This window comes from Castor canadensis, chromosome 13 (assembly GCF_047511655.1).
Source record: "Castor canadensis chromosome 13, mCasCan1.hap1v2, whole genome shotgun sequence".
Lineage (NCBI taxonomy): Eukaryota > Metazoa > Chordata > Mammalia > Rodentia > Castoridae > Castor > Castor canadensis.
In genome coordinates this window covers 106,635,684-106,654,107 of record NC_133398.1, presented here as the reverse complement: position 1 = coordinate 106,654,107, position 18,424 = coordinate 106,635,684, and the positions used below count along the sequence as shown (strand labels likewise).

At 38.9% G+C, this 18,424-nt stretch overlaps 1 protein-coding gene across 5 annotated transcripts in view; it reads left to right on the top strand.

Annotated features, from left to right (window-relative positions):
* The window catches only part of Spin1 (spindlin 1), a 65,834-nt gene that overhangs the window by 32,220 nt on the left and 15,190 nt on the right, over positions 1-18,424 (top strand). For 4 of the 5 annotated variants that reach the window (XM_074052426.1, XM_074052423.1, XM_074052424.1 and 1 more), the window contains exon 3: positions 6,614-6,662. In XM_074052426.1, coding sequence (XP_073908527.1) covers positions 6,614-6,662 — 49 coding nt within the window. Of the gene's footprint in view, positions 1-1,545; positions 1,612-6,613; positions 6,663-18,424 lie in introns of all 5 variants that reach the window. The other variant, XM_074052427.1, reaches the window with a different exon arrangement.

Here is an 18,424-nt window from a genome sequence, read left to right as displayed (position 1 = left end):
ACTGATTCTTCCTGTTAATGGGCAAGTGCTCTGTTGCTTTTAAATCTCTTTATCAGTTACTAATGTGTCTACTTGCAAATAAAAGAAAATTCACCCCCAAAAGGGGTTAAATAGTTTCTTGCAACCAGAGCCCAGGCAGGTATTCCAGAGTTGGTATGATGCCTCACCTATTCCATTAGGCAGTGGCGATCCCAAAGGCTTCCTGGCTCACATACCTGGGTGCTGGCTGGTAGAGCTCTAGGTGCTTCCTATCATGTCTGTTTTCTTCTGTAGGCCTTTGGGCAGTGGAACTTCTTATATAGAGTCTTCTGGAGCAAGTAGAACTCACACATGCTAATTGCTGCTTCATTCTGTTCACTGAGGCAGTCCCAAAGGCTCACCAAGGTTCAAGGAAGGGAACATGGACTCTGCTTGATGAGAGGAGTGTCAAAAGATCTGTGGCTGTTTTAAAACTGGCACAGGAAGATATGTTGTGTGGCTAACTTTAGTGTCTGCCACAGTCTCCATGCCTAACCCAGGCTTTGACATAGAGTGAGTGATCCATAAAAAATTGAAAATTAAAATCTTACATTCTCTATTTCTTTTGACATACTAGAGATTTCTATTTTGAAAATAAGGTTTATATAATTATGTTAGAATTTAATTGGTTACTAAAATAGTAGTTTATATAAAACGTAAGGACAGTGAGTAGCAAGTCTTTTCTGGTGGTGGTACTGGGGACTGAACTAAGGGCGTTGAACATTTGATGCAAGTTGCTTTACTGTTGAGTTACATCTTCAGCCCAACAAGAACTATTATATGGTTTAAAAGCAATTTTTTTGTATAGTAAAAGTTGCTCTTTCTACTAGTTTACAAAATGTTCCAATATTTCTTCTTCTGTGAAATACTTTAATTATACTGACAGGAACAGGGATTTGTAATGACAGATACCCATGTACCCAATACTTATATTTAGCAAATATTTTTGCCATTATATATTTTAAGGTTTTTTTTTAAGAAAACTTTCTTTTTGCTAGCAGTACTAAGGTTTGAACTCAAGGGATTATCCTTGCTAGGTCAGCATTCTACCAATTGAGCCATGCCTCAGCCCTAGAAAACCTTTTATTTTTATCAAAGTAATAAAACTGTGTAGTTGAATAAATAGGTGACATTTTTAATTCATTTGGACTTTTACTTTCAAAATTGGTAAATAATAATAGTATTCAAAGTTCTTTTGATCCACCAATATTAGATGTTTGTATTAGCTTTTGTGAAAGAATTTAGCTCTTTAACATAACATCTCTCTCTCCTCCTGCCTCCTAATAAGTTTTTTTTTGCTATGTAAATATTGAATGTTGTTGAGCCATGCAGTGCAGTATAATTTACTTTTTGGGGTACAACATTTTGTTTTTCTTAAAGTTTGTTTTTTTATTGTTTTTTGTTCTATTTGCTAACATTTCTTAGAAGCTTGAAGTCTTTGAGACTCCCAACAGCTTTAAAAAACTGTGGTCTAAATTTTCTGCACAGTCAAATGTGATAACCAACTTTTTATTTATGTTTTTCTAGAACCTAGTGTTCTTTTCTGTTGTGTATTGATTGCTCTCCAGACCTGATGCATCATTGCCATTCTAGGTATTTCTTTTTCTTTTTATTTATGTCGGATTCTCGCAGATGTTTTACCCTCATTTATATTGTTTCATGAATGCAATGCCTTCATTTTTGTTGTGTACTCTTGTCTAGGTGAAGAGTACATCTTCAAGAAGTTTCTTGTTTGTGATATGGCCTATTTATCTTATTCTTTTGTGTGGAGTCATTGTCTTGGAGGTAGCCTTCCCTGAGTTTGTGGTCTTGTTCCCATCTGTATGGCTCTCTCAGCCTGCATTACAGAAGTCATACTGGAACTGTTTTTCTCCTAGGTTTGAATCTGTGGTTTCTGAAATCTGTGTGTTTATTTTGCTTCTGTCATTTCCTGAAGGGTGTCTTCCAGTAACTTCCAAGGAAGATGTGTATGAGATGTAAATTTTAGCCCATATATGTATGGAGTATCCTCAATTGATAGTTTAGCTGGGTGTAAGTCCGGTTTCAAAATCATTTTGCCTAAATTTTGAAAGTATCAATCACCCTGGTTGTTCTAACCCAGTGTTGATGGCAGAAAGGTAATCTAATCCGGGTGCTGGTGGACCATGCCTGTTATCCTAGCTACTTGGGAGGCTGCGATCAGAAGGATCATGGTTTGAGGCCAGCCTAGGCAAATAGTTCTCAACACCCCATCTCCAAAATAACCAGAGCAAAACGGACTGGAGTTATGGCTCAAGCAGTAGAGCACCAGCTTTGCAAGCACGAAGCCCTGAGTTCAAACCCCAGCCCCACAAAAAAACCACACAAAAACTAAGTGTAGCCTGGATTAATGTGTTTTTAAGCTTTTAATTTTGAAATAGGTTTAGATACATAGTTACAAAGATAGGACCTCCATTCTTGAACCACTGTTAAAATGGACTTTTTAAGAGCAGTTTTAGGAGCACAGCAAAATGGAGTGAAAAGTCCAGAAGAGAGTTCCTGCATCCCCCTTTCCCTCACATGTTGCAACATCCCACTCAAAGTAGTATGTTCCATGCAGTCCATGAACTGACACTTCATGGTCACCTAAAGTCTCTAGGTTTACATTAGGCTTCACTTTTGCTGGGGTACATTCTGTGAGTTTCCAAAAATGTTTATACGCATTCACCATTACAGTACATACGGAGTATTTTCATTGCCCTAAGAACCCCTGCACCCCCAGTATTCATCAGTCCCCCTTAACAGCAACTGCTGACCTTTTTTATTGTATCCGTGTTTTGCCTTTTCCAGAATGTCATGTAGTTGACATCACACAGCATGTGCCTTTTCAGATCAGCTTCTTTCACTTATTAACATGCACTTAAGTTTCCTCCAAATTTTTCTGTATCTTGCTTCTCTTTAATGGTGAATCCATTCACCTATTGAAGAAATATTTTGATTGCTTCCAAGTTTTGGCAATAAACATCTGTGTGAAGGTTTTTGTGTGGACTAAGTTTCAACTCATTTTGCACTCATTTTGTACTCATTTCAAGGAACACAATTGCTAGACCTATTTAGCATTTTGTATTCTCAGAAGCAATAAATGAGCATTCCTGTTGCTTATATCCCTGCCAGCAGGGGGTCATGTAGTTTCGTGTTTTACAATTAGATCTGTGATGTGTTGTTTCTAGGTGTGTGTTTGTTTTGGCAGTACTGGGGTTTGAACTTAGGACCTCATGTGCTTGCTATCACTTCAGCCATACTTCCAGCTCCTTTTTGCTTGTCTTCTGGGGCTGGTCTCAGACCTTGATCCTCTAAATCTATGGCCTCCCCATCTCCACCTTCAGAGTAGCTGGGATTACAGCATGAGCCTCCAAGATCAGCTTGTGATATGTTTTTACTTAATTTATGTGAGGGGTATAAAGTCTTTGCCTAGGTGTTTCTTTTCTGCTGTTGTTTTAAGCATTTCTATCTCTCCTTGTTTGTTCCTGTATGTTGCTTGCTTTTTCCATTAGAGCATTCTGTAGTTTTATGATTAGGCCTCAGTCTTGGTGAGCCTGTGCTCCAAGGCAGTGAATGTCATGTGTGCTTCTCAGTCCCCTTGCCCTTCAGAGGGACAGGATGGCTTGACCAGATTCTCAAACCCTGGAATTAAAACTCAGAAAGTGGGGACCCTCCCAGGAGTGTTCCCCCTTCTCAGGAGCCTTTGACTCATGCCCTGTTGAGTCAACTGCCAGTTACAGTTTAGGTTTATCTATCCCATCACTGGTGTGTGTGTGTGTGTGTTCTGATTGAGTAAGTTGGGATCCTCGGCACTTACCTTTCTCTCCAATTTTTGGGGCAGTTGTTTGCCCTGTGACTTTGATTCTCTAGCTAATCTAAGAAAAGTTGCTGATTTTTTTTAGTTTGTTCAGCTTTTTACTTGCTGGCAGGACAGATTAGCAACTTGAAAAGTTCCATGTATGCCTGACCAGCAACTGCAAGTTCTTTTTTTTTTTTTGTTTTTGAGAACTGTTCTTTTCCTTTTTCATAGTCTTTTGTTATCTGCAAAGTTTGGCTGCTGCCCAGCACCTCCCAAGTTCCCAGACTGGAACCTCAGGAACTCCACTGTCTGGCAAACTTTAAAAATGTAACTGACCACAAATCTTAGATGCCATTCCTGCTAACTGCCTGGGGGACTGGTGCCACAAGATGGTATTAGTTCACATTTTTCTGGGAAGAAAAGAGCAATCTTCAGAATGGCAGATTAAAAGTTCACACTTAGCTGGGCGCCAGTGGCTCACACGAGTAAGCCAAGCTGTTCGGGAGGCAGAGATCAGGAGGATTGTGGTTCAAAGCCAGCCCATGAAAATAGTTTGAGAGACCTGGTTTTGAAAATACTCAACACACACCCCTGAAAAAAAATGGGGGCCGGGAAGGGGCTGGCAGAGTGGTTCAGGTGGTAGAGCGCCAGCCTAGCAAGAGTGAGGCTGAGTTCAAACCCCAGTGCCAAAAAAAGGAAGTGTTGCTTAGCATTCAGGATAGCTTTTCAGTGTTTCTAGGTGAGTTCTGCTATGGTAAGAGAGTACATTTTGTGTGCTTTCAAATTGTTTTAAGTATATTGAGAGTTTTATTATGATTCAGCATATTGTTGGTATATCTGGGTGACTGTTGCCATGTGAACTAGGAAAAATGTGTATTTTGGCATTATTCATTTCAAGTCGAAAATTTGTGATACACAGGACTTCTGTATTTCTGATTTTCTGCCCACTTGTTATATCAATTGCTAAGAGAGGAGAGTTTTATAATTAACTATAATTTGGGATATGACTTTCTCTTCAGTTCTGTCATTTTTACTTCATGAATTTCATTCTCTGTAATTAGGTTTGTATATATTTAAGATTATTATGGTTTCTTGGTTAATTGACCTTTTTATGATTTTGAAATGTCTTTTGTGATTGTGGTAATATTGTTTGTTATGCTGTTAAATTTGTGGACTAATAATTGTCTCTCTTCTTTCTTGTCTCTTAACTGGTTCAGTTTATGCAATTTGCATCCATAATGGAGTTGTAATTATGTTGGGGTGGAGGGTTCTTTTGCTGGATGTAGTATTCTAAGTCCATACACAGGTGGATTTGTGTGCTCGTTTTGCAGCACCTTAAAGATTTCACTGTCTTCTGGCTTACCTTATTGTGACAACAGATCTGAAGTCACTGTAATCTTCACTTCCCTGTGGTTAATGTCTTTATTTTGTCAGTGCTTTTCAGAAATTTGAATAGGATGCGCTGTGGCATAGTTTCCTTTGGGTTTTCATCTTGTTCTGCCTTTGTTGTACTCGTTAGCCCTGTAGTAATATGCTTTTTAGCGTATCTGGAAAACTTTGCGATTTTTTTTTTTTTTTCCGTCTTGTTCCTCTCTTTCTTGAAGTCTCTTTCCTATGTGTTTTTTTCCCCCCTTTTGACATTTTGGATAGTTTGTATGGTTATGTGTTAAGTTCATCATACTGATTGTATGCTCAAGTCTCCTATTTATCACATCCAATGAAATTTTCATTTCAGATGATGTATTTTTACTAGATTAACTTGTTTCTTTTATATTTTCCTTTTTCTGTTTTAAAGCTATTCACTTTTAAATATTTGAACATAGTTAGGTTTTAATGCCCTTGCCTACTAAATACTTTGTTTTGGTTATAACTGTTTTTTGGAGGGGGGCTTACAATCTTCTACTTCTCTACATATTTAATTGTGTGTGGAGGGGTGGGGGTTGATCCCAGGTTTTGTGCATGCTGGGCAAATGCTGTATCACTGAGCTCCTAGCCTCTAGATGTCTAATAATTTTTGTTGAATGATGGACATTTGAAATGTTTGAATATTGGGATTTTAAAGACTGAAAGTTAGTTGTTTTGAGGCACTGGAGTTTGAACTCATGGCCTCACACTTGCTGGGTAGGCACTCTTATCACATAAGCCATTCCACCAGCCCTTTTTTGGTGATGTATTTTCGAGATAAGAGTCTTGAGAACTGTTTCCCTGGGACTGACTTTAAACCTTGATCCTCCTGATTTGTCTCCTGAGTAGCCTCTCAGAATTCTTACGTGCAGGTTTGTGTTTAGCCAAGGACTGAATCGTCTCCTCCAACCTCCATTTCTCCCTAACTGCAGTCTGACACTCCATTTGGCAAAGCCACAGTGTTCTTCCTAGTTCTCCCATCACATACAATCATCTAAAAATTGTTCTTAGGAATAAATTCAGAGCCAGTGAAGGCCTGCCTGTTTTGCTTCTCTCCTTCCAGGTCCTGTAGACCTTGGCTGCCTGTCACCTCATTGCCAGAAAACAAATGCTTCATATATTTTGTCTTGTTTTCTAGTTGTTTATGACAAGAAACATACTTTCCATGGCTAGGACAGGCAATTCTTATTGTTGGAGTATTGTTGACTCTGCCATTTTGTTTGCCGAGAATATCTCCTTTCCTAAAAGTTAAATAAACAAATGGCTTCCTTACATGTTGGCTGTAAATGATTTATTCTCAGGTTTTATGTAGCAATTTTGCAGAAGTTAAGTTTTTCTCAGGAGCTGAAATGTTACCCACTTTTTACTGACTGCAATTCATCTCTATTGCAGGCCATGCTGGAGTATCTGCAAACATGATGAAGAAGAGGACATCCCACAAGTAAGCAATTCTGAAAGCTATTTTTAGATAGCATTTTGTGACCCTTAGTTGCCTAGCACAAGGAAACACTTCTTGCAAGAGGTGGTTCTTAGCTCATCTTTGTCCACTGCTTGGTAACTTTGTGTAGTCATCTTCCCTGTCCATTCATTCTCCTTGGTCTAGTTGAAGTGTTCCTGGTCTGTCTTTTAGCTGTTGAAAGTCTTTGAGTCATGATCTTCTCCCATCTTAATGGGCGTGGGCCTGGTGGTAAGGAAGAGTAGTGGTATGAGAATGGAGGGCATATGGTAAACCTCTCTTATGTCTCTTTAGTGAAGCTGCACGGTCCAGATGCTGGGATCCTCTATGGTCTTGATCTACTGTTTAGAGGAGGAGCTTCTTTTGTAGAGAGTTCAGATCTTATGTTAGAGGGCTACCTAGCATGCTGCCAGTCTTTGCTTTTATAACATTTTTGAATGCATGAAGAGCTTGTCATTTAAAGAAAGTGACCCATGTTAAAATATAGTTAAAGCCAGGCGAAGGTGGTGCACTCCTGTAATCTAGCTACTCAGGAGGCCGAAATCAGGAGGATCAAAGTTTGAAGCAAGCCCGGGCAAATAGTTTGTGAGACCCTATCTCGAAAAAAACCCATTACTAAACAGGTCTGGCAGATTGGCTCAAGCAGTAAGAGTGCCTGCCTAGCAAGCGTGATGCCCTGAGTTAAAATGCCAGTGCTGCAGATAAATAAATAGCTGTCTTTATTGTTTGTTTATTTGTTTTGTTTTGGAGTTGTAGTTCATGCTGGCCTTGTGCTCACATTCCTCCTGCCTCGGCCTCCCAGGTGCTGGTATTACAGGTGTGCACAAACACACCTGGCAGTAGCCATGTATTTGAAGTGACACTTGTGTTCTCAGTTCTACTATCTGTAGGTGTCAGGGTAGAGAAGCTATTTTTTTTCCCCTACTTCATGCACTGGTGGCTGTGCTATTGCACCATGGAAATACCATTCTAACAATGCATTATGAGTGTAAAAGAGTCTTCTTGGTTATAAGTTATTAGATATGAAGAAGGCCTTCCTTGTGCTACCACTGCCCAACACACTCACTATATAGCTATAATTTCCAAAGTAGTCATATTGAAAGTTTATGCCCCTTAGTCGTTACACTCTATAGTGGGTGAAGGGGGTGAGACTTTTGGCCGTGGAAGGTTAGGATGAATTAGGGGTGCCATTCAGTAATGGTTAGTGATTGAGCTTGTCCCCATTCAGTTGAAATGAATGTAATGTAAAATATTCATAATATTCAGCTTTAGAAGTGACCTAGGGAGTAAAAACCTGAGGGTTAGATGAGTATCCTCTTGTTATTTCTGAGGCTTAATCAAGTGCTGTTTCATTTTTATTAGCATCTATTAGTTTTACAGAAGGGATTCATTGTGACATGTACATGTGCACTTAAAATGTATCTTAATTAGATTGACCTCCATCATTCTCCCTCATTCCCCCTCTCTTCATGGAACAGTTTCGACACGTTTCATTGTTCTATTTTCATACGTGTATTACAAAGTACATTGACCATATTTACCCTCCTTCCTCTGTCCATTTAACCCTTCACCCTTCTAGTGATACCCATCCCTGGACAGGGCCTGTTTTGCCTTCCTGTCCTAATCAAGTGTTTCTTAAATTTCCTCTTTTTTCTCATTGCCTTCATGGTTTTGCCTTATCCAGTAGTGTGATCATTTACGTGTGTCTGTACTTGTTATCATGTCATTACCATAAATGGTAAGCCATCTCTTGCCTCAAATAGAAGACAGCATTATAAACAGAAATATAAGCCTTAACTATTAGGCACCGACAGGGAAGCAAGTGAAATATCATCTTTGCAAGACCAAAACAGTTCATTCAGAATAGATTTTGCTACTTACAAAGTGTTGAGAATGCTCATGTGGATTTTATTTTGGCCATTTTTCTGTGTTTTCAAATAATTAAGATTAAAAGTTGATTTACTCAAAGCTCATTTACCTAGGATTTCAGACATAGGTTTGACCTGTGGTGTTTGTTATACATGTATTTTGTGCAAGGGAAACTACATGTACCTTTTTGCTAACCAGTAGAGTGTATTCATTATGTCATGGGTTTGCTTTCCTAAGCCAAAGAAATAAACACCTACCTATTAAAAATCTTTAAAGTTCATACTCTCTCATATGTTCAGATGAAAAAACATCTGTGTGTTCCATATTTTGAAAACATGGTTTGGTGGGGATTCTTTAGGTTTGTTTTTGGTTTTGTTTGGGTTCAGGGCCTTGTGCATGCTAGCAGGTGCTCTACCACTTGAGCCATGCCTCCAGTCCTTTTTGCTTTGGTTGTTTTTGAATAGGGTCTTACTTTTATGCCTAGGCTGTGACCTGGACCACGGTCCTCCTGTTTACATTCCTGTAAGCGGGAATGACAGGTGCACGCTACCATACCCAACGTTTTGTTGGTTGAGATGAACTTCTCATACTTATTTCCCAGACAGGACTTGAATCTTGATCCTCTGATCTGCACCTCATAAGCAGCTAGGATTATAGGCATGAGCCACTATGCCAGCTGATGTGGTTCTTTGATAGGCACACATATCTTCTTGAGCGCATTGCTGTGTAGCAGAAGTTGTTGAAATGAGGGGAAAACTTATTCTTTTTTTTTCCTGTTCTCAATGCAAATTTAAAGATGGATAGAGGAAAAAGAAAGACTGAAACAAAAGTTCTCATGTTCAGTGATGTCTTTGGGATGGAGTGCAGGGATGGACACATGTGGAGAGGCTCCTTGGAGCTGACTGTGAGGCCTTTGCAACTTTTCAGTATGTCTGAGACTCAGCTTATCCATATCTGAAATCAAGGTATTGGAGCAGAATAGCAAATCTTCAGCTTCCTTTTTCATTTTCATTAGCATATATTCACTGTACAGTGGGGATTCATTGTGCCAATTCGGAGTAGCCTTACATTGTACACTGGTTAGATTGTCACCACCACAAACCTTCAGCTTTTCAGCACAGGTTTCTTTCTACAAATGAAATTTTTGTAGAAGTCAGATATAAAAAGGCAGAACTGTAGTCTGTTCCTTTGGTTGCCTTTGTTGTGACTAGTCTGGGGCTCCTGTGACTAGGTCACCTCTATTGTTTTCCATACTACTTGGGAGGGTAAAAGATGAACCTGCTGTGTAGCTGCTATGCTCAGAGCATACCTTTCTCTGTTAGGTTCGAGGAGCAATCAGGAGTCTGGTCTAAAACCACACAAATCATTGATACCACACAGAAAACATTATGGGTCTGAATTTTGACCCTGCCATCTGTTGGGGATGTAATCTGGGGCCTCATGCTAGGCTAGTGCTCTACCACTGAGCTACATCCCTCTCCCTTAGATGGAAGACTGGCTTGTTTTCCTTCATCTTTTTTTCCCCCCCTATACTATGCTGAGAAATGCCAGCATAGTATAGAACTTTTATAAAAATAACAACAGCTGCACAGGTTTTCTCTTTCTTTGCTTTTTGGTTTGCATTTTGCAAAATGACAATTATTGTGATTTAGCCAAATTTCTTCTAGAATTAGCTGGAATCCATAGTGTAGAAATTGCATTTACTTATTGATTGCAATATTGGGGCTTCAACTCAGGGCCTACCCCTTGAGCCACCCCACCAGCCTTTTTGTTTTTTTATGAAGGGTTTTTTCGAGATAGGGTCTCATGGAACTATTTGCTTGGGCTGGCTTTGAACCGTGATCCTCCTGATCTCTGCCTCCTGAGTAGCTGGGATTATAGGGGTGAGCCACCAGCACCTAACAGGAATTGCTTTTATATAACAATGCTAAATAGACTGGAAATAGTATTAGTAATTGATCAATATAGCCAAGTACATAGTATGTGACAGGTTTCAACTGGCTTATGGTAGAATGTGATAGTTGAGAAGTTTAGTTAAATGTATGACATCTTTAAGTATTGACTATCAAAAGAGGATATTTAAATGCTGACTAGGAATAGGAGTCAATTTAAAGTATCTAAGGAGTCTGAACAAAAGATGAAAGGTTTTCAGCATAGGTCTTCTTAAAAAAATTAGAATGGTACTTTAAAACTTCAAGTATGAGGCAGAGTACATAATTGTCTCTTACAGTGGCAGTTTAGTTTACTTTGTTGGGAACATGAAAACATAGAAATTAGTGTTTGTTCCAAATGAGTGCTACCCAGAGTGTGTCCTGTGGATCAGCAGCAGCAGCTTGTGTTAGGAGTACGTTGGCTATAGAGGCGGCAAAGCCCAGACTGGCTAGGGAGGGTCACATCAGCTCACCAGGAGATTTGTATGTGTCCAGCTCATTAAGTGCATTAGAAAACTGATTTGTGATTGGAGATTAGTGTAAAAATGAGGGTGATTACAATGCTATGTAATTAGTCACTACTTACTCATATTCAGACCACAAGTGCTGGGATTGCAGGTGTGTGCCTGGCTCCTTTTTTTATCACTTTATTATAATTTTTTCTTGAACCATTCGTTTAAAAAAATAGCTTCTGGGTGGGCCCTGGTGGCTCAAGTCTATAATCGTAGGTACTTGAGAGAGGCTGAGTTTGGGAGGATTAGTTTGAGGCCGTCTTGGACAAATAGTTCATGAGACTCCATCTCCAAAATAACCAGAGCAAAATGGACTGGAGGTGTGGCTGAAGCAGTAATGAGTGCCTGCTTTCCAAGTGCAAAGCTCTTGAGTTCAAACCCCAGCAGCGCCTTATCCTCTCCCCCCCCCCAAAATAGCTTCTGGAGATACGAAATAAGGAAAGAGATGAGAGATGTTTAATTTGGCTTCTTTGCTTTTCTCTTTTAATTGTTTGAGTCATGACACACTACAGCCTTTCATTAACTGGCAGTGAATCAGGATGCCTTAGGTTAGATGAAATATCTTGGTATTTGTTTTATAGTATTGTTCTTTGTGAGGATTGTTACTAACTGGTAAATGATAGTTAAGAATATTTTAGACTAAGGAAAAGAAATGTAAGAGAATGAATAGTAATTTTGGAAGGGTTTATATACAGAAAGCATCTTAATAAAAATCACCATATTCAGTGAACTCTCATTTAAAATTTTAAGTTGTTAATCACATTTCTGTATTTGTGATGTTCTTGGAGTGAATGATCTAGAAAGGACTGATGGGTGTTTAATTTTATACCTCTTCCAGTAATTTGATGTATTTTTAATAGTTTGCTATCTCTGGTTTAACTCATATGAAGGACCTTTAATTGTCTATTAAAGTTTTTTCTGGTAAGTTCTAATTAGCAACTCAAAATTAAAGTACTATATTATTTAAGAACTTGCTGTATAATCTTTTAATTTTTTTATAATGGAAGATTTTACATAGACACAAAAAAGTAGTATATAAATGTCTTGCCCAGCTTTACTAATTACCAACATTTTAGGCGAGGGATGTAGCTCAATGATAGAGCTCTTGCCTGTCATGAGCAAGGCTCTGGGTTTGATCACCACCAGCACTGCAAAAATAAATTTAATCAAATAAGCATATTAAAAAAGATATTTTGTCAAGTATCAGGTATTCTAGGTATAACATTTGTTATTTAGGGAAGTATTAAGTCTCTCAAGTGGATTCAGGTTGAAAGAACTAAATTGATTTAGCTAATTAATTAATTTTGGCAGTATAGGGTTTGAACTCAGGACCTTGCACTTGAAAGGCAAGTGCTCTACCACTTGAGCCATTCCTCCTTCAGCCCCCGTTAAATCAATTTACTAACAATTTGCTTGGTTCTATGCTCTTAATGTTGAGTGTGGCCTAGGTTTTTTGTTTGTTTTAAATACTCTTGCTTATAAATGTTGGCTGCTGACAACTTGTACATTGAGGGCCATTAATTGGAAAGCTTGATTCCTGATTTTAATACATGGTATGTAATATTATTATTTATTTTACTTTCACCATTTGTTGCTGGAAAAACTACCTTTATATTGAAATTGCTCGTTAAATGAATTGGGGAGAAATAGTATCCATATTAAATACACTAGTCCTTTTGGAACTCAGGGCGTAATGTTCTGAAAGTAGAAGTGCTCTTGATAAAAAAGGCAATGGAAAGGTAGACATGCCATAAAAATAGAGAAATCTGCTTTTACATAAACCCCATACAGAATTAGTATAGCACATTCATTTTGCAGTAAATTAAAAACTTTCTGGGCTAGATGTGTGGCTAAAGTAATAGAGTGCCTCCTTTGCAAGTGCAAAGCCCTGAGTTCTAATCCCACTCTCCTCCTCCCCACCAAGGAAGGAAAACAAGGTAAAAACTTTCTGACTGGAAAAGCTAAATAGATCATTGTAGAAGAACTTTGAAAGTACAGGCAAATAGGAGCAAAACTGAACTATTTCTAATACCATCACCCAGAGATTATAGCTATTAATAATTTAACGTATATTTTAAGTATTTTTTCTACATGTCTTTATGGATAATTGTGTTCATAAAATTTCTTCATATCATTTTCTACATTTGTGTGTACTTAGAATGACTTTGAATTATTTTCCATAATTTTAATAGCTAAGTAGTTATTTCTGTATAGTGATACTATTTAATTAGTGGGACCTGTTGCTAAACATTTTGTATTTTCAGTTTCCTCTGTTAGCTATGTCTTTGTGCACATCCATTATTTTCTTTCAATAAATTCCTAGACGTGGACTCACTGGGACATGGATACTCCAAATGGTAAGGCTTTAGGCAATGTGGTGCCAACTTGTTCTCTAGAAAGGTTGGGTCTGTTTTATAAGCAGGTAGAAAATGGTACACCACCATAATTCACATTAAAATCATCAATACTTGAAGTTTCTATTACTATTAATGGAAATTATATCAAAACTCCAAAATGTGAACATTCAGATTCAATCCTAGAAGACTGTCAGGATCAGAGCCAGCAGGGCTTGGGCACAATGACCATTCATTAAAGGATGAGAAGATTAGTGGGACAGTGTTGGCATTCGAACGGTACATGCTAGGCTCACCTGCCCTCAGCTTAGAGTCACCTCTCACTTTCCGGCTGCTATGTATCTGCCTACCTCTGGATACAACTTCTGTTGTCAGAAGCTGGGTTTGTTTTGCAAAGGCCAGGGATTCTGACAGTGGCTGAAGATATACATTGTATCTTCAAACATCTACAAACATGAATGTCAAAAATCATCCTCTAAGAAACACTAAGGCCATGAAAGAAAGACACTAATGATAACAGATAAACAAACCAGGAATCTTTAGGTGTGTGAAGAAAACCAGTACAGGAGACCTGTCCTGAGGAGTTCATAGAAGAATATATTAAAGCCACTCAAGAGTAGATGATAAAGAAACAGCCAGTTCTTGGAAATGAAAACTACTACATCATGTCACATGCTGAAAGTAGAGTTCTATATAATCCAAGAACCATTGAGCTGAAGGTATACACACGTGCTAATGTGCGTGTACACATGCGATTGGTGGTCGGGTGGAGTGGCTGATATTGGCATTTGAACTCTGGGCCTCATGCTTGCTAGGCAGGTGCTCTACCAGTTGAGCCGTGTCTCTAGCCCAGGCTCTGAGGATTTGTGTATAGTTTTATTTTTGGAGGCAAGGTAGCCCAACATGGTCTCAAATCTCATGATCTTCTTGCCTCAGCCTGCTGAATGCCGGGATCACAGGCAGATACCACTACAGCCAGCTTGAGCTGAGGATTTCCTCCAGATAAGTGATACGCTTACACAGGTGAATCACGGAGGATTGGTCTAGAAGTGCCAGCATTTTTCTAATGAGATCCTAATGGGATGGAAGAGAAAAATAAGAAAAGATAATTTGCTCAGTTCTGTTTAGATTGACCAACTTCTGAATAGGGATAAATTTAAAATGGTGGCATGGACTGGGGCATGGGTCAAGTGGTAGAGAACTTGGTAGAAGACCCTGAGTTTAACCCAGGACTCTCTTCCCCCCCACCCCACACCACCAGAAAAAAAAAGAAATACTGCAAGCAATTTGAAGAAAAACAGGTTCCCAAACCTCTGACGAACAAGGATCAGACCTACTATCTATATGTATAGTTGATAGAAGAAAGTTTTTTTCTACTCAGACTACTGAGTTAAAAAAGATTTTTTACTTGACTTGCACACATATAGTTTAGAAATCAGAGTAAAATAATATTTTAAGGCTTTTGAGAATTTTTGCATTTCAGAACACTATTTGAAAGAATTACTAGATATATCTAGAAAAATATGCACGAGAAGGAAATAGGTGACATTAAGCATAAAGCAACAAAAATTCTCCCTTATTTCTAAATATGGCAATTTTAAAAAATACTCTTTGTGATTGTAGCAAAATGAAAAATAATTATTTAGGAAAGGCCTAAATTTTAGCACTGCAGTAGAAGTAGCCAGATAAGGCTTTAATTTTTCCTTCTTGTGATTTTTGCTTGATTGGGTTTAGTCTATGTGTGTATGTATGGTGAAAGGGACGATACAGGATTGTTTGATTGGTTGGCTGTTTTTTGTGGTACTGGGGATTGAACCCAGGGCCTTGATCCTTGCTAGGCAAGTGTTCTACCACTTGAGTCGTGCCCCCAGCCCTTTTGTTTTATATTTTATTTTTGAGGTACGGTCTCCCTAGGTTGGTTCCCCCCCCGGGTGTCGTCCCCCCACCCCCGCTGGCCTTAAACTCTAGACCCTTCTGCTTTCACCTCCTGAGTAGTTGGGATTACAGATGTGAACTGTCATGTCCAGCTGACAGTATGAGTTTTGATTAGTTGTGGATTTTAGTAGGAGAAAAATGTAAGTTTAAGTGTATTTGGAAAGTTTAAGATAATTGCTACAAGGTTAGAAATAAGATAAAGAGACTGTGGGGTATGTATGGATCAAGTAATGGAATGCCTGCTTTGCAAGTATGAAGCCCTGAGTTCAAACCCAGTCCCACCAAAAGAATAAAAAAGAGAAGATAAATAGCTTGCTTATACTAGAAGCTTTATTTGGTGCAGAATATACTCAGTCATTGTAACTATGTAGGTAAAGAGAGATGAGGAAGAGAAAATGTTAAAAGAATAAGGCTAGTAATACTGTTTATTATAGCAAAAGTTGCTGATTAAAACAAGGTGATGGGAACTGGGTATTGGTGACTCACATCTGTAATCCTAGCTACTCAGGAGTCAGAGATAAAGGGGATTGAGGTTTGAAGCCAGTCTGGGCAAATAGTTCTCAAAACTCTTTAAACAAAAGTACGCAACATTCACAAAAGCAGACTGGTGGAGTGGCTCACGTGGTAGATCCACCTGCCTATCAAACCTGAGGCTCTGAGTTCAAACCCCAGTACCAACAACAACAAAAAGATGGAATAAATCCACCCAAAAGGAAGTACTGTATATCTTCATAATTCGAAAACACTGAGCCACTTTGAGGAAGCTGTAGCTGGTGGGATTCCAGCCATTTACAGCCTCTAGAGGAGGGAGGAGACCTTATATCCTCCCCCTGTGTGTCTGGCATGAAAACTGAACATTCTGAAATGTGATCAAAGGCATCTATCAAGCACTGTCAGGAGGAAATGTAGATGATCCTGTTTACAGAAGAATGCAGCCAGTAAGGGAAGCAGGGAAGAAAGAAATTCTATCATGAGCTCAATCTATAGTTTTGTTGAAAATTCCATAACCTCTAAATCTAGGCAAGAACCTGTTCTGGTTATTGGGGGGAACGAGCACACGCAACCGGTGGTGGGGGGCGTGCGGTGGGGAGGTGGGTAGGGTTCACGTTAAGTAAGGAATTGGCTCACAGGATGTAGAGGCTGGCAAGTCTGCAGTGTAGAGGGCAGGCCAGCTGGAAGGGCTGATGCTACAGCATTCCTCTTCACCTCCCCTCCTCCCTGGGGTAAGGGCTGCCCATCACATTGTGAGGGTCATTATTCTTTTTTTACTCATAGTGTATGGATTTAAATAATAATCATGTCTAAAAATATCTCCACAGTGGCATCTCTGCTGATATTTGACCAGATAGCACTATGACATAGCCAAGTTGACACATAAAATAGCCACACTGGTGAAGTTGCATTTGCTTGAAAATTTGGTAGTAATGATACAATGTCTGTTTCTCATGAGGTTGGAACCTGCCTTAACCTTTGCTTGGAGTGTGAAGAAAGCCTGGTCCTTCAGAGAGGAGTCACTGGGACCTTTGCCTTAAAAAACAGACATGTTGTCTGTTTGAAGGTGGGGGGCTTGGAAATATTTCTCAGAAGGATTCCTGTATTCTAAAAGAGAAATGTGATCTGGCAGTTTCCTCAAGAGATCAACTGGATATCATTGCATATGCCTAGAAATCGGCTTTCTTTTGGATCTGAGTTTTAGTAGTTATGAGTAGATTTGAAAGTACTGGTTTTTCTTTCCAAGAAGTTTCAGGTTGTAGTCTTTTTTGTTCAGGTACTGGGTATTGAATGCAGAGTCTTTTTAATGTATTTTTTTAAGGTACTGTATATTGCTTTCTTACTGTGAACCATACTGAATTTAGCTTTTTACCTCTCCTTTCTATGTAATGTGAGGGAATACATTTTTGTTGAAGTTTTGTAAGGGAGTCAGATTGCTTATTCTATTTTGCATATTCTTTTCTATCATTTTTTGAGAGGAAAATGAAAATCTGTAACATCAGAATAGATGACAATTACACAGTACAATTGATCCTTGAATGATGTGGATCTGAACTGTGTAGGTCCACTTATACCCAGATTTTGGAAGGAAGATTAGTGGCAGTTTGAAAATATTGTAGAGGAACCCAGAAATTGAGAGAAGAGGTGTCATGAAAGTATAAAATATATGTATATGTCCATTTTATTATTTGCTACCATAAAACACAGATATAAAAAGATAAACTATATCAAAATTTAGGTACACAGGCACTTTAAGAATTGTACATGGCCATTCTGAGAGAAAGGTTAACAAATAAAAAGATGCAGCATTACATCATGAAGGCATAAAATTACATAGTGCACGTTGTACCAGCAACTTCCTGTTGCTGTTGGGGTGAGCTCAAGCCTTCTGAGTGTCCACGGAAATCCCCATGTGATGTTCCATAGAAGCATTTCCTCTCGGTAAATTAGGTGTCTCTAGTTAAGTGTTTGAGATTTTCCCTTCTCCCCCTTTCCCCCCTTCCTTCTCCTTCCGTTTTTCCTACAAGGTCTTGCTGTGTAGCCTAATCTGGCCTCAAACCACAATCCTCCTACCTCCACCTCTTGAGGGCTGGGATTACAGACTTGCATCACCACTCCCAGCTGAGTGTTTGGAGACTGTCACCTGAGCCTGGGGTTTGTGCCCTTCACCACCCCTGCATTGTTCAAGAGTCAGTTGTAGTCCTTTTTTTTCTGTTTTGTCCTCATCCTTTGTTCTGCAGGTAACTGTCCATTCCTTCCATCAGAGGCTGAACTTCTCCACGAGTCCTTAATTAGAAGCTCATGGACCTAAAACTTCAGCAGGAAATATTTGTAGTAAGAATATTCCCTGCACTCTCACATGCTCATAACTGTTCTGAACTTTAAGGGCAGCGTACAATTCTTAGCTGATTATAAAATGAAGTCATTGCTCACATTTTCTTTTCCCTGAGAGCCTTAAACTTACTTGTCTTCTGGCATGAAGTGTTGCTGTGAAAATATGGTTTTCTTTACCTTACACATGATTTGGTCCTTTTGCCTGGATGCCCAAAGGATACTGTTTTCTTTAAAATCCATTTATTAGATAGCTCTTAGTATCAGTTGTTCTTTGTCTGATTTCTCAGGGGGTGCATTTGTTCAAGTGTTTTATTTTAGAA